Source organism: Triticum aestivum, chromosome 2D (assembly GCF_018294505.1).
Source record: "Triticum aestivum cultivar Chinese Spring chromosome 2D, IWGSC CS RefSeq v2.1, whole genome shotgun sequence".
In the NCBI taxonomy this organism is placed as follows: domain Eukaryota; kingdom Viridiplantae; phylum Streptophyta; class Magnoliopsida; order Poales; family Poaceae; genus Triticum; species Triticum aestivum.
In genome coordinates, this window is record NC_057799.1 from 10,738,153 (window position 1) to 10,751,132 (window position 12,980).

The 12,980-nt window shown below is 45.8% G+C and overlaps 2 protein-coding genes across 2 annotated transcripts; both read left to right on the forward strand.

The window, feature by feature from the left end:
* The first annotated feature begins 3,271 nt into the window (after positions 1–3,271).
* LOC123048229 (indole-2-monooxygenase-like) lies at positions 3,272–5,954 on the forward strand. The gene is made up of 3 exons (XM_044471371.1): positions 3,272–3,824; positions 4,729–5,163; positions 5,261–5,954. Exons 1-3 carry the CDS (start codon positions 3,321–3,323, stop codon positions 5,882–5,884), a joined length of 1,563 nt encoding a protein of 520 aa, XP_044327306.1. The 5' UTR covers positions 3,272–3,320; the 3' UTR covers positions 5,885–5,954.
* A 1,628-nt stretch (positions 5,955–7,582) lies between these two features.
* LOC123055470 (CDT1-like protein a, chloroplastic) lies at positions 7,583–11,479 on the forward strand. Its single transcript, XM_044479483.1, has 6 exons — positions 7,583–7,667; positions 9,817–10,058; positions 10,234–10,866; positions 10,949–11,150; positions 11,235–11,325; positions 11,422–11,479. Exons 1-6 carry the CDS (start codon positions 7,583–7,585, stop codon positions 11,477–11,479), a joined length of 1,311 nt encoding a protein of 436 aa, XP_044335418.1.
* The last annotated feature ends 1,501 nt before the right edge of the window (positions 11,480–12,980 follow it).

Sequence of the window (12,980 nt, forward strand, 5' to 3'; positions counted from 1 at the left end):
GGTTGTAGAACCGACACTAAAGGCCCTTACGAACCGGCGCTGAAGCCCGGTTCTGCACTAGTGCTAATAGCAATATAATCCCATACTGTTTCGCATTTAAAAGATAATTCACGATCGAGAGCAAGCATGCAAAATAGAAGGGGCATGCTTGTCGATACAACACATATGTTTCAATGTTTTATCTTTGAAGATATTGATTTAATGGTTATAATGGTTAATATGATACAAAATAATCTGACAAGGCTTACATTTAAATAGTCAACATCTGATCAACTCAAGATGGTGGTGTATGTATAGCAGGTGCAAGTGTTTTGTGGCATATTTGGAATCCAAACCATTTTGAAAGGTAATTGTGCATCTGAGTAGGTCTTTACTGATATATACGATTTCCACCCCCACCCCACCATCACATCCCAAGCTGATGATTTCCTTCAACTCTTTCTTCATTTTGTTTAGCTAAGGCCCATGAATATTAAGCAAATTTTCGGTTTGTCAATTGTATTTGATTTTGCCCTGTTGGTGCAACGAGCATTTCTTTCGATTATATTTCATATAGTTAGCCTCCCTTCTTGGTTGCATTTTGTTTTACGCCTTGTACGCAATGGGTTCATCTAGTGTGGATGAAATGATCCATCAATAAGGAAATGATCCATGACATCATTGGCATGATATTTTCCTATTTTGTTAATATTTGTTCCATATCTCTCTGATTCTCCTTCGAATTGTGCTTTTAGTGGATAACTAAAATAGATGACAAGATGTTTTGTTAGTTGGGATTAGAACTAATGTTTTTTGGACTCTAGATGGTTAAGTCTTAGCACCACACACAGAAACGCAGCTTTCCATGGTCTACATTGTCATTCTCTAGAATGTTTGGAGAAATCGCAATGCCAAGGTCTTCTATGATCAATGTGCCGCGCCCTCTATTTTTATGCGCAACATTGCCACCATTCATCTTAGATTGGTACCTGTGGGTTACTAGTAGTGTTGATTACATCTTCTAGTTGATGCTAGTTGGTTTACTTGATGGAAGATTATATGTTCGAATCCTTAATCATATACAATACCCATCTGTTCTTGAACATGAATATGTTTGTGAGTATTTACTTTTTTTCTTGAGGACATGGGAGAAATCTTATTATAAGTATATATGTGAAGTTGGTATTCGTTCAATAGTCTGATGATATGTATGTTGTTCTTCCTCTAGTGGTGTCGTGTGAACGTTGACTATCATCATGTTTGGCCTTAGGGGAAGGCATTGGGGAGTAATAAGTACATGACGAGTTACGAGAGTGACATATGTTTAAACCCTAGTTTATGAGTTATTTCGTAGGGGCTAATTTCGATACATATGTTCCATGATATGGTTAAATTTATCTTAATTTTTCTTTCGTAGTTGCAGATGCTTGCGACGAGGGGGGGGAGGGTAATCATAAGAGGTTGCCTGTTCAAGTAAGAACAACACCCTAGCATCGGTTCATCCACATATTAAATTATCAAATTAGTGAATGTGAATAAAGTAATCATATATGAGAATTCCATGTGTCCTCGAGAATGCTTTGCTCATTATTATTTTGAACACAGTACAGATGCAAGCGCTCATATACACGCGCATACACCCACCCCTATGAACGCACACATGCACATGCTACCCCTATGAGTACCTATAAGAGACTGAGCCGGCATATCATCTTGAGATTTTACGAAGTCATCATAGGTGCCTCATAGTCGACAGGAACGTCTCCTTCCACCGAACGCGCGTCACCGAAAATCCAGAAATAAATCCAGGATAAATGCGAGGAGAAGGACTTAAACCCTGGTGGGATGGGATACCACTGCCCACCTAACCATCCAACCACGGGTTGGTTCGCAATGCTTTGCTCATTATAAGCAGTACTTCCGGCTTGTCTTTGGCTATAAATGATATTGGGCCACCTTGCTGCACTCCTGTTACTATTGTTACTTGTTACGTATTACCTTGCTACAAAACTATTTATTATCAATACTTACACCACATGTAGAGAATACCTTGCTAAAAACCGCTTGTCATTTTCTTCTGCTCCTCGTTGGGTTCGACACTCTTACATATCGAAAGGATTACGATTGATCATCTATACTTGTGGGTCATCAGTCTTCGCTAGGAAGAGCTCTTCCTGGCAGCATTATGCATTCGAGACCAAGGCCAACAAGCACCTCCTAGCGGCCTAAGAACATGCACGGGTCACCGGCGAAAGCGTGTACGGGCTGCCATGGTGGGTGGCGTCCAGTGGATCATAGCTTGTGAGAATGATATGAAGAATGAAGAATGTATTGGGGCATAAAGCACGACGAGATCTGGATGTGCGATTAATAAGACCGAACTATCCAAAAATACCATTTATGCCTTAATATACTACCGAAATTCTACCGTAGCATTGTGGCATCTGAGCCATTAAATCACAGAAATAAAGCGTCCAAATTTATTTGATGTTCCGTCAAAACATTGATCAAACTAGTAGGAGCAGTGAAGGAATTGGTGTTTCCATTGATGTGTGCAATTTTTCTTGTGTTTTCTTTGGATTGGTTCTCTTAGCAAAGAACTAGTGAAGTATGTGACCAAAATATTATTTAATAAAATAATTGAGTAGTGAAGTTTAACTCGATGGCTAAAATTTTTAACATTTTTAAGGAGCAAATATACACCTCTAAAGGTTGGAGATGCATCTAATGTAAATTATAATGGTCAGTTAGAGATGGATTTAGTCGTACCCGGCAGATCTCCACGACTTGTAAATCTCTCCATTTAATTTACCTATGGTTTTGATCAGAGTATAAACACGAGATAAGGGGTTCAACGCTATCTAAAACAAACGTACGTAATTCATTCATAACTCTCAGTTTTAATGGATCAGCGTATTTGCGATGGAATCGCTGGTGATTACAACTCCATGTTTTGCCTGCCGGAATAGACCATGAATAACAACCTGTGCATTGGTTATTGCCTGAAGAAAAAAGACCCATCGAGTCTACCAAATAACGGGTTGTAGTTGTCTTGCCCATGATGTTGGTGTTTTCCACATTTTTTCTGAGGGGCAACAAAAAGTTCATAAAGCACCTAACCAAGAGTCAAAGACTGCCTTGTCTGTTTCTTAGAATGAAAGCTACGTTGCCCCTAACTAACTGCTCCAAGTTGAGTGCACCACAGAGCTTAATTCTGTCGTTTTACTCTGCCTGGCTAGCTTATAAGCAGCTGATCGAGCTTGTGATGATAAACTAAGCTGGTTAAGAAGAACCATTTCCGGCAGCGCTCCACAAAGCGCTGGGCTAGACAATAATTTCCCATGGCAGGTCTCGTCATGCTAGAGATGCTTCCGCGGGCATGGTTTCTGTTCCTCTTCCCGCTCTTCCTCTTGTTTCGGTATTATTATTGCTTCACTGTGAATGGGAAGACAGGAAAAGGGCAGCAGCGAGAAAGTCGCCTCCCGCCTTCTCCACCGGTACTGCCCATCATCGGACACCTGCACCTCGTCGGCTCTCTCCCGCACGTCTCCCTCCGCGACCTCGCTGCAAGGCACGGCTGCGACGGCCTCATGCTCCTCCGTCTTGGCGCCGTGCCGGCGCTCGTCGTGTCGTCGCCGCGTGCCACGGAGGCGGTGCTGCGCACGCACGACCACGTCTTTGCGTCGCGGCCCCGCTCCATGGTCGCCGACATCATCTTGTATGGCTCATCCGATATCGCCTTTGCGCCATATGGCGAGCACTGGCGGCAGGCAAAGAAGCTCCTCACGAACCACGTGTTGAGTGTTAAAAAGGTGGAGTCTCTCCGCACCGTCGCCATGGAAGAGGTAACTTCAAAAAAAAAAAAATCAGTTTTCGTCCCGTTTGATAGAAATCCTTTTATTATTGCGACCAAGATTGTCACTAGGAATTGCGGGCCCTGACTTGAAATACGATAGGAAGCCTTGAAATTGGAAAGCATAAACGTCGTTCTAGTTTAGATAGACTAGTCAGCAGCACGGGCTAATTTTGGAGACATGCTACAATAGAAGTACCAATGCCATTTATTAATTTTTATTTTTAAATTACAGGGAATTATAATCTATAATATTAGTATTGAAAACATGGAAAATTTGTTTTCTTAGCATGAAAAATATTCATAAGAAATGTTACCAAAGACACATTGATTTATTGGGTGCAATGTTTTAAATAGCGGGCTATTGCCAAATAGGGGCGGACCTCGAAATCAGCTATAGCGGAGTTATAGCGGGCTATAGCAGGCTATAGCGGGTTATTTGTACATGGGACTATTTAGCGGCACCCTGCTGAAAAGGCTATATAGCGGGTTATAGCGAAGCTATAGCCGGCTATTTAAAACATTGATTGGGTGCCATGCTTAAGGTGTTGGAAACCTTGTGGAAATAGGTAAATACATCTTGGATCAAGATACATCTGCTTGTATCACCAAAGAGGATCGATTTTCAGAGACCCGTAAATTGGGAGCTTGATATATTCCACATTTCTTACATATTTATTGGGAGCTTGATATATTTGTTTTCAAATCAGAGTGTTGCCACTATATACGTCCCATTTTAGTTAGGGATTTCCTACCATCGACGTTGTTGGTAATTTTGTTATCACAAACTTACCACGTCACGAAAAGAATGTAGAAAATTGACTTACATTTTGCCCTCTCCTAACAATTACATAAAAGTTAGCTACACTCATACTTCAAGATACATGTCATCATAGGTGAGCATGGTGATGGCCAAGATTAATGAGGCCGCAGCAGTAGGTGGTGTGATGGACATGAGCAAGCTTCTCAAGTCATTCACATGTGACATTGCGTGCCGCATCGTGTCAGGAGAATACTTCCTAAAAGAAGGACGAAGAAAGTTGTTCCAGGAGCTCACTAGCGAAACATCACATCTTCTAGGAGGGTTCAACATGGAGAAGTTCTACCCAACATTGGCTAGGGTAGGAGTAGGACTGCTTAAGAGGAACATTAGTGCAAAGGCTGAGAGAGTGAAAAATAGATGGGATGATCTGCTGGACAAGGTGATCGATGATCATGATAGCAAGGACAAGTCAATGTTAGATTACAACTGTGGCAATTTCATAGACATTCTATTATCTATTCAGATGGAGTATGGTCTCACAAGAGAGCACATGAAAGCTCTCCTAATTGTAAGTAAAAATAGTACCTTCAAAATTATATTGTTGATTAAAAATAAATAAATAAATATGTATATATTATAGTGTCCTAATTAGTTGATATCCCCAGGATGTATTTTTCGGTTCAATAGAGACGATGTCTAACACTCTGGAATTCACATTGGCTGAGATCGTGAGGAGCCCCCGCCTGATTGGGAAGCTACAAGACGAGGTAAGGAGTATCATACCCAAGGGACAAGAACTTGTCAGCGAAGCTGACATTAACAAGATGGCATACCTAAGAGCAGTCATAAAGGAGTCACTCCGACTTCATCCTGTTGCGCCTTTACTTGCTCCACACTTGGCTATGGCTGACTGCAACATCGATGGGTACATGGTTCCTGCTAAGACACATGTCTTGATCAATGTATGGGCCATTGGTAGAGACTCTAGCTGTTGGGAGGACGCTGAAGAGTTCATACCAGAAAGATTTATAGATGAAGGCAGTGATGTGGGTGTCAATTTCAAGGGGAATGATTTCCAGCTCTTGCCATTTGGGGCAGGACGCAGGATGTGCCCTGGTATAAACCTCGGAATCGCGACCGTTGAGCTTATGTTGGCAAACTTGATGCACCATTTCGACTGGGAACTGCCGCTTGGGGTTGAGAGAAAAGACATCAATATGACAGAGGTGTTTGGGCTAACTGTGTGCCGGATGGAGAAACTATTGTTAATTCCCAAATCATGCATGTAGCTGGATGGATAAATTCTTCAAATCTAAGTATTTTGTGATACCGGTATATTGTTGCGAAATAATTAATAGAAAATCCTGCCAGTGGTGGAGCCAAGATTTGATCATAGGGGAGGTCAAGAAAATAATAACCAAAGACTATACCATATGTTGTACTTTCTGTTTGAATTACCATGGAATTCTCTAATTATGCAACAATATTTTACTATGAGTATGCATACAACTGAAATGAGATCGGGGTTAGCTTCGTCCCCCATGCAGATTTACATGTAATGTGTGCGCGCGTTTGATAGTAGCGATCGCGATGGAGATTCTCAAAATTAAAAATAAATAGCAGCGATGGCAGAGGCGTTGCTCCTCTTAATGATGCCATCGTCCTGGGGCTGTTGACATCCGAGATTACCACCCCATCAGCTTGGTGCGTAGTTTTGGGAAAAAATCTTTAAAAGCTGATGGCCATTGGAGCAATAATATTGTCTATGTACAAAAGTAGGGGCACACCTTTGTACCCATTTACTTGTGCATGGGCAGTCGGAGCCGCGCGTCACGGCCACACTAAGCAGGGCAGAGGAGGGGAGCCGGAGAGAAGCCGAAGCACAAGATGGCCAAGGCAACGCCAAGACCAAAGATACCAAAGAGCGAGAGGGTGAGGTGGACTCCCCCGGCAAGAGCCTTGCCGGGGCAACTTGCCCGATGCTAACAGAGCGAGCCACCCTTGAGCCCACGGGTTCCAACTCAACCAACCACATTGGAATTAGGGCTCGAGAGGCACCTCCGTGGTAGCATGCAAATCTTTGTCAAGACCATAGAGAAATGAGATCAGATAAGAACCAGAAAACGGCGACCCTCGGCGGGATCCTTGCCGAGGAGATCCACAAGACCCCCGGCAAGCGCCTTGCCGGGGACGACTGCAACGCCACGGCAAGACCCTTGCCGGGCCCCCGGCAAGGCCCTTACCGAGGGCGTCAGCGGGGCCACAGCCAGGCCCGCGTCGACCAAGACTCCACCGCCGTCCCCAAGCAGCTGCTAGCTCAACCAGCTGGGCAGGCACCTGCGTGACGACGTGCGGCCTCTACGCCAACTCAGCAAGCACCTGCGTGGTGACATGCAGATCTTCGTGAAGACCCTACCACCGCACCACCTCAGCTGCCTACCTGCCTACATGGCACCGCATGCACCGCTGGCCTGGGCGCGTGTCGAAGGAAGGCGAGGCGGCAACGGACAGGACGGGCCTCGTTCCCATCCCCAATAAAGCTAAGGGACACCTAAGATACGCATTAAATGCGTCTTTGTACTGTAACACGAGCCATAAGCTTGCAGCACTGTAGGTCTTTTCACCTCTTGTGTACCACTGTGGCAGCCCCTTCCGACTATAAAAGGAGGCCCTTGGCATACTGGAGAGGGATTCGGCTCTTTTGAACTAAGCAGCCACCATAGCTAGTTCGAGAGCTCAAGAACTCTCTCAAATACACACTAAAGCAGGACTAGGATATTACGCATCCTCGCGCCCCGAACCTGGGTAAACGATCCTTGTGTTGACTGCTAATCCTGCTCTTCTCACAACCCCGCGCCCTGGCAACCGTAGTAGGGATTCTTGTGATCCCATAGGTGTCGTTTCCCACCGACATCTTTGGCGCGCCAAGTAGGGGGCGCAATTGTGAGAACCTGGTCTAGTAGTTAACCTAGCAGTTCTTCATCGCCATGGCCTCTAAAGAAGAAGACGACCAGGAGAAAACTACGCTGCCTGCAAGCGCGAAGGATGCCAGCGCGGCAACAGAAAAGCTAAGTCATCCAGAGCCTTGAGAAATTTCCTTTTATACATGAGTTTATTGTCCTCGGAGATCCTGCCTATGTATGAAAAACCCGCACGTAAAGGGGCCCTCCCGCAATTGGCAACGCCCTTGTTCCATTTCGAGTCTGCTCAACAGCTCAAGCGGCCGCGTCAAGAGTGGCAGGGTAGCCTTCCGCACTAGGCAACGCTCTCGATTCTGACTCGAGTCAAGCTCGACAGGTTGAGCGGACGCGTTAAGGGCGGTGGGGTGGTTTGCCCGGCAGCAAGCGTACCCGGCAGGCCAATGGAGATCTGTCCTCAAGACGCCGCCCTGGGTTTACTCGCCGGCAAGCCCACCTGGTTAACGTAGGGTGGACATACAAAGGGAAATCAAACAGGAAAATAACATGCATTGTTGCCGCGGTTCTAACTAAAGATATAAATTGTCTTGGTCATGAACCTGCAGCGGCGATAAAAAATGGGGTGCCTAATCCCGACGCTGGCCCTCCACCCTTTGAATTCCGTCGATGAGGCTGATGATGGGCTCGATACGCTCCTTGAGCGGCGCGAGGTCAGTGCCCTCCGGCAAGCTCTCCAGCGCGGCGTCGAAGTCAAGGGTGGGGTTCCAGTACGCCACCTTGGTGAGGACCTTGGTCATGGCACCCCGGCAAAGCCTTCGGTTCTCGTCGGCCAGCAAAGCCGCCCTGTTGGAGTGGAACTGCTCCAGGGCCCCGAGAACACCCTCGAAGAACAGGGTCAGCTTGGCGTTGGTAGTCCCGCTGCGCTCTGGGGCATACCTCACATTTGGCATCCCCATGGTAGCCAGCTGCATGGTGATCCTGCCGGCGACGTCCTCGAGGCGGCTGATCCAGCAATTCTCGCCCTCCACGAAATCCTTGTGGCTGGCGGCTTCGTTCCTCTGCTGCAGCTTCTCGGCCTCCAGATCCTTGGCTAGGGTCTCCTCCCGAGCCTTGGCCTCTGAGAGCATCTCCTCGAGGCCCTCCAGCTTCAGCTTGAGGTCTTTGATGGAGTTGTTGGCCTCGGAGAGCTCCCCGGCCCTGCTGACGGACGCGCCCCACGCCTCCGTCAGGGCGCCGTTGAGCGTGTCCTTCTCCTGGGATAGCTTTAGGGCCTACTCCTTCAGCCCGTCCCGCTCCACCTCCAGCTCCTTCACCTTGCCGGCGTGAACCAGAGCCTGGTCATTGAGCGTCTCCCTGTGCCTCTGCTCCAGCTCTTGGGTCCGCTGCGCTGATAACCCACAAGTATAGGGGATCAATTGTAGCCTCTTTCGATAAGTAAGAGTGTCGAACCCAACGAGGAGCTAAAGGTAGAACAAATATTTCGTCAAGTTCTATTGACCACCGATACAACTCTACGCACGCTTGACGTTCGCTTTACCTAAAACAAGTATGAAACTAGAAGTACTTTGTAGGTGATTTTGGATAGGTTTGCAAGAATATAAAGAGCGCGTAAATAAAAACTAGGGGCTGTTTAGATAAAGACACAATAAAGTTAGTATGCGAGTGAGGAAAAGTGGTGGTACGAGATGCGAAATTGTCCCTAAGCAATTGACTACTTTACTAGACCGATAGCAAGTATTATGTGAGAGAGGCCACTGCTAGCATGTCATCCCTGACTTGAAATTCTATGCACTTATGATTGAAACTATTAGCAAGCATCCGCAACTACTAACGTTCATTAAGGTAAAACCCAACCATAGCATTAATATATATTGGTCCCCCTTCAATCCCGTATGCATCAATTTTTATGCTAGGTTGAAGCTTCTGTCACTCTTGCCCTCCAATACATAGTCCTATCAACATACAACTAACCCTATGGTGTGATCCACGCGTGCTCTCATATGATGGGCACCAAAGGACAACAACATAACCACAAGCAAATTAAATCAATCATAGCAATTCATCAACCACCGATAGGACAAAGAAAATCTACTTAGACATCATAGGATGGCAACACATCATTGGATAATAATATGAAGCATAAAGCACCATGTTCAAGTAGAGGGTACATCGGGTTGCGGGAGAGTGGACCGCTGTAGATAGAGGGGGAAAGGTGATGGAGATGTTGGTGAAGATTGCGGAGGTGTTGGTGTTGATCGCGTTGATGATGATGGCCCCCGGCGGCGTTCCGGCGCCATCGGAAGCGAGGGGGAGGTTTACCTATGGCCATCTTGCGCAGCTCAAGTACATTATGCCCGAGGCTATTGTCATCAACAAGGTCCTTTTGCGCGACGACAAGACTTGCTGCATGAAGCCGGATCTTCAGGTGAACCTATTGGTTGATTCAGTTGAGGACAGCGCGATGCAGAAGGGGGAAACCCGCTACTCTGCTTTGAGAAGGATGTTCAGGCAGAGGCTTGTGGACTTCTTCAGGAAACATCCTGAGGTATGATCATCTTTTATCTTCCACACTTTCAACATAGTTACTTGTGCAAATTTATTTTCATATGAGAACAGTTCAGTAACTGTATGATTACTGGTGCTAGTCAAGGAAATGTACTAGTTGCTGTATGCTTAGTTGATCTGAAGTATTCATGTTCTCTCTGTAATTTATCTTTCAGGGAGATGACATCCCGGAGCATGAGCTGCCGCATCCATTTACTCAAACAAAGTCAAGTGTGGCTCAGAGCACACCAAGAGTTGTTACTGAAGTTGTATTTGCCGCGCCATCACCAAGCCTGTCTGAACAGCCGGCTGTTGCACTGTCGCACATGTCCCAGTCTTTCAAGAGAAGGTTCTCACAGAGATCTTCAACCTGCCCTGCAACTGCCAGCAAAACCGGTCTGCCGCCAAAGGCTGAGTCTACTGCTCCATCTCCACTGGGCAGGAAGGTGATGCTCAGTTCTACTTCTGGTGGCATAGATCATGAGTCCCAAGTGCAAGAGAAAAGTAGCAAGGATGCTGCACTCAGGTTTGGTGTTACAGAAGGGACTCCTGCCAAGTTCGCCTCTACACCAGTGAGATCAATGGCAGCCACACCGAATCTTGAGACCCCACTGAGGCCAATATCTGCTACTGTGTGTGACACACCACCTCTAAAAACGGTCAAGCGATCAGCTAGAGCCAAGTTATTCATGACACCTACAAAGGATGCAAGCAGAATGGAAGAAGAGAACCAAAGCATGAGCAGCACATCTCCAAGCGATGGCGATGATGAGTTGCTCGGTTTCCTTCCAAAGTCCCTCTTGCAGTCGGTAAGTTCTTACTCATACTGATCATTGTTCAACCCATTTTTGCTCCTCTGTGAACAAAGGATGACACATTTGTTATTTACAGGTAAAGGAGAAGGAGAAGAGAACTTTGGAGGAGAAGGAAACAGGCTATGCGGACCAGGTTCAGCGGCAGAAGCTCATATCATGCCTGCCAAGCACCTTTGACATCATCTTCCTTATCTATCAATCGAGGCAGCGAACTGTACTGACAAAGGAGGAGCTCATCCACAAGATAATCGAAAGTAACCCGAAGATCGTTGACAAGGGTAAGTGTGAGCTGTGCTTTCTATCTTTATCATTTCAGCTTGTTGTCTGCGATGTGAACTGACGTTGAACTCCTAAATTTGCAGGTGAAGTCGAAGAGCAAGTGAGACTGCTTCTAGAGTTTGTCCCAGAGTGGATCTCTGAGAAGATTGCAAGAAATGGAGATGTTCTTTGCTGGTAAACATAGCTTATCGGATGCATAAATATTTAACGTGCTACTATTACACTCCATCATTTTTAGACGTCCTAATTCGTGTTAATGTTGATTTTCAGCATCGATACGGCACTGAGCCAGTTTGAGGTTCGACAAAGGTTGTCTGGCGTCGAGTAGGGTGGCGCACAAGATTGTTTCACCTTGTTTAGAGATGCAGCAGTATATCAGTGCAAGCCTAGAGCTGGAAGATACTTGTTGTCGAAGTTGACGCTCAAGTTCAGACACTGCCCAGTTTAATTTCAGTTCTCAATGGCTGTTCAATCGTGTTCAGACGCAAGACACAACAACCCCTGACTCAGTGATTGACATGTGTAGCTGAAGTATTCTAACAGCTGATAATGTGTAAAACCCCATGCTCCGAGATGTCTCTCGATGAAATGATGTTTGTTATCCTTGATCTGGCCTCAACTATGAAAACATTTTAATTCTGGCTGTCGTTCAGGCATTTTGTGTTCTTCAATGGCTCGGTCACAGTGCTTTCTTTTTGAATCAAGGTTAAAATAAGTGTGACGGTACTTTATGAATCCTGAAAATTTCTAACAACCAGTCACATCTTGTTATGGAGTAAATTAAGCTTGATACTGAGGCCCTGTTCGGTAGCTCGCCTGCTCCCAGCTTCCGCAAATCCTTGAACGGAGCTGGCCTGAAAATGCTGCTCCGTTTTTTCGTACGTGGACGCCGCTTCCCGGTTTGGAGAGGCGTCCACGTATGAAAAAACGGAGCGGCATTTTCGGTGATCCCAGGAATCGGGAATCCTGGATTTGGAATTATTTATGAGCAAATGCCACCGCTAAGTGCCTTACCTGTTTGATAGACGTCGCTCGAAATATCCTGATCCTCATTCTCCTCTGTTCTCCTGCTCGTCAACCCTAACCGCCCCACCGCCACCATCTACTCACCGCTGGTGAACGTCTTCCGGCGACCCCGCCGACGGTCTCTTCCTCGAGTCGCCCTTCCCCGACCGCGAGTCCTTCCTCACCCTCGCCGCCCCAACCTGCAAGCAGGGGGCACTTCTGCCGTCGATGCTGCTCCTCTCCCCCGTCGTCGCAGCTCCAGAATCTCAAGGTGAGCTTGTCCAGATGTGCAACCTCACCCCTGTCCATTCATTTTACAGAGTTCAGATGTTTGGATGTACAGATGCATCCTTCTGATTCAGATTTTTTGATGTCCTGTCTCACACAGTTTTTGCCATGTTAATAAATTCAGATGACATTGTAGATGAGGTAGTCCCTGTACAGATTTACAAATGAGAGCATACAATCTTTTATAGATGAGGTAGTCCCTGTACAGATTTACAAATGAGAGCATACAATCTTTTATAGATGAGGTAGTCCCTGTACAGATTTACAAATGAGAGCATACAATCTTTTATAGATGAGGTACTCCCTGTACAGATTTATAAATGAGAGCATACAATCTTTTATAGATGAGGTAGTCCCTGTACAGATTTATAAATGAGAGCATACAATATTTTTAGATGACATGAACTTTTATAGATGAGAGCATACAATATTTTAAAGATGAGATGTTTCTTAACTCATTGGTTGTGTATGTACAGATGTCATCTGACAGTCAAAGTGACGATGAAACTATTATGAAATGAAGAAAAGAATGGTTC

Bases quoted from the DNA above. Each gene is read 5' to 3' on its own strand.
- LOC123055470 (XM_044479483.1), top strand. From the start codon at position 7,583: ATGGCCTCTAAAGAAGAAGACGACCAGGAGAAAACTACGCTGCCTGCA. The intron at 11,151-11,234 runs GTAAGTGTGAGC...CTAAATTTGCAG, and splicing joins CCCGAAGATCGTTGACAAGG to GTGAAGTCGAAGAGCAAGTG. The intron at 11,326-11,421 runs GTAAACATAGCT...GTTGATTTTCAG, and splicing joins AATGGAGATGTTCTTTGCTG to CATCGATACGGCACTGAGCC.
- LOC123048229 (XM_044471371.1), top strand. From the start codon at position 3,321: ATGGCAGGTCTCGTCATGCTAGAGATGCTTCCGCGGGCATGGTTTCTG. The intron at 3,825-4,728 runs GTAACTTCAAAA...ATGTCATCATAG, and splicing joins GCACCGTCGCCATGGAAGAG to GTGAGCATGGTGATGGCCAA. The intron at 5,164-5,260 runs GTAAGTAAAAAT...TGATATCCCCAG, and splicing joins ACATGAAAGCTCTCCTAATT to GATGTATTTTTCGGTTCAAT.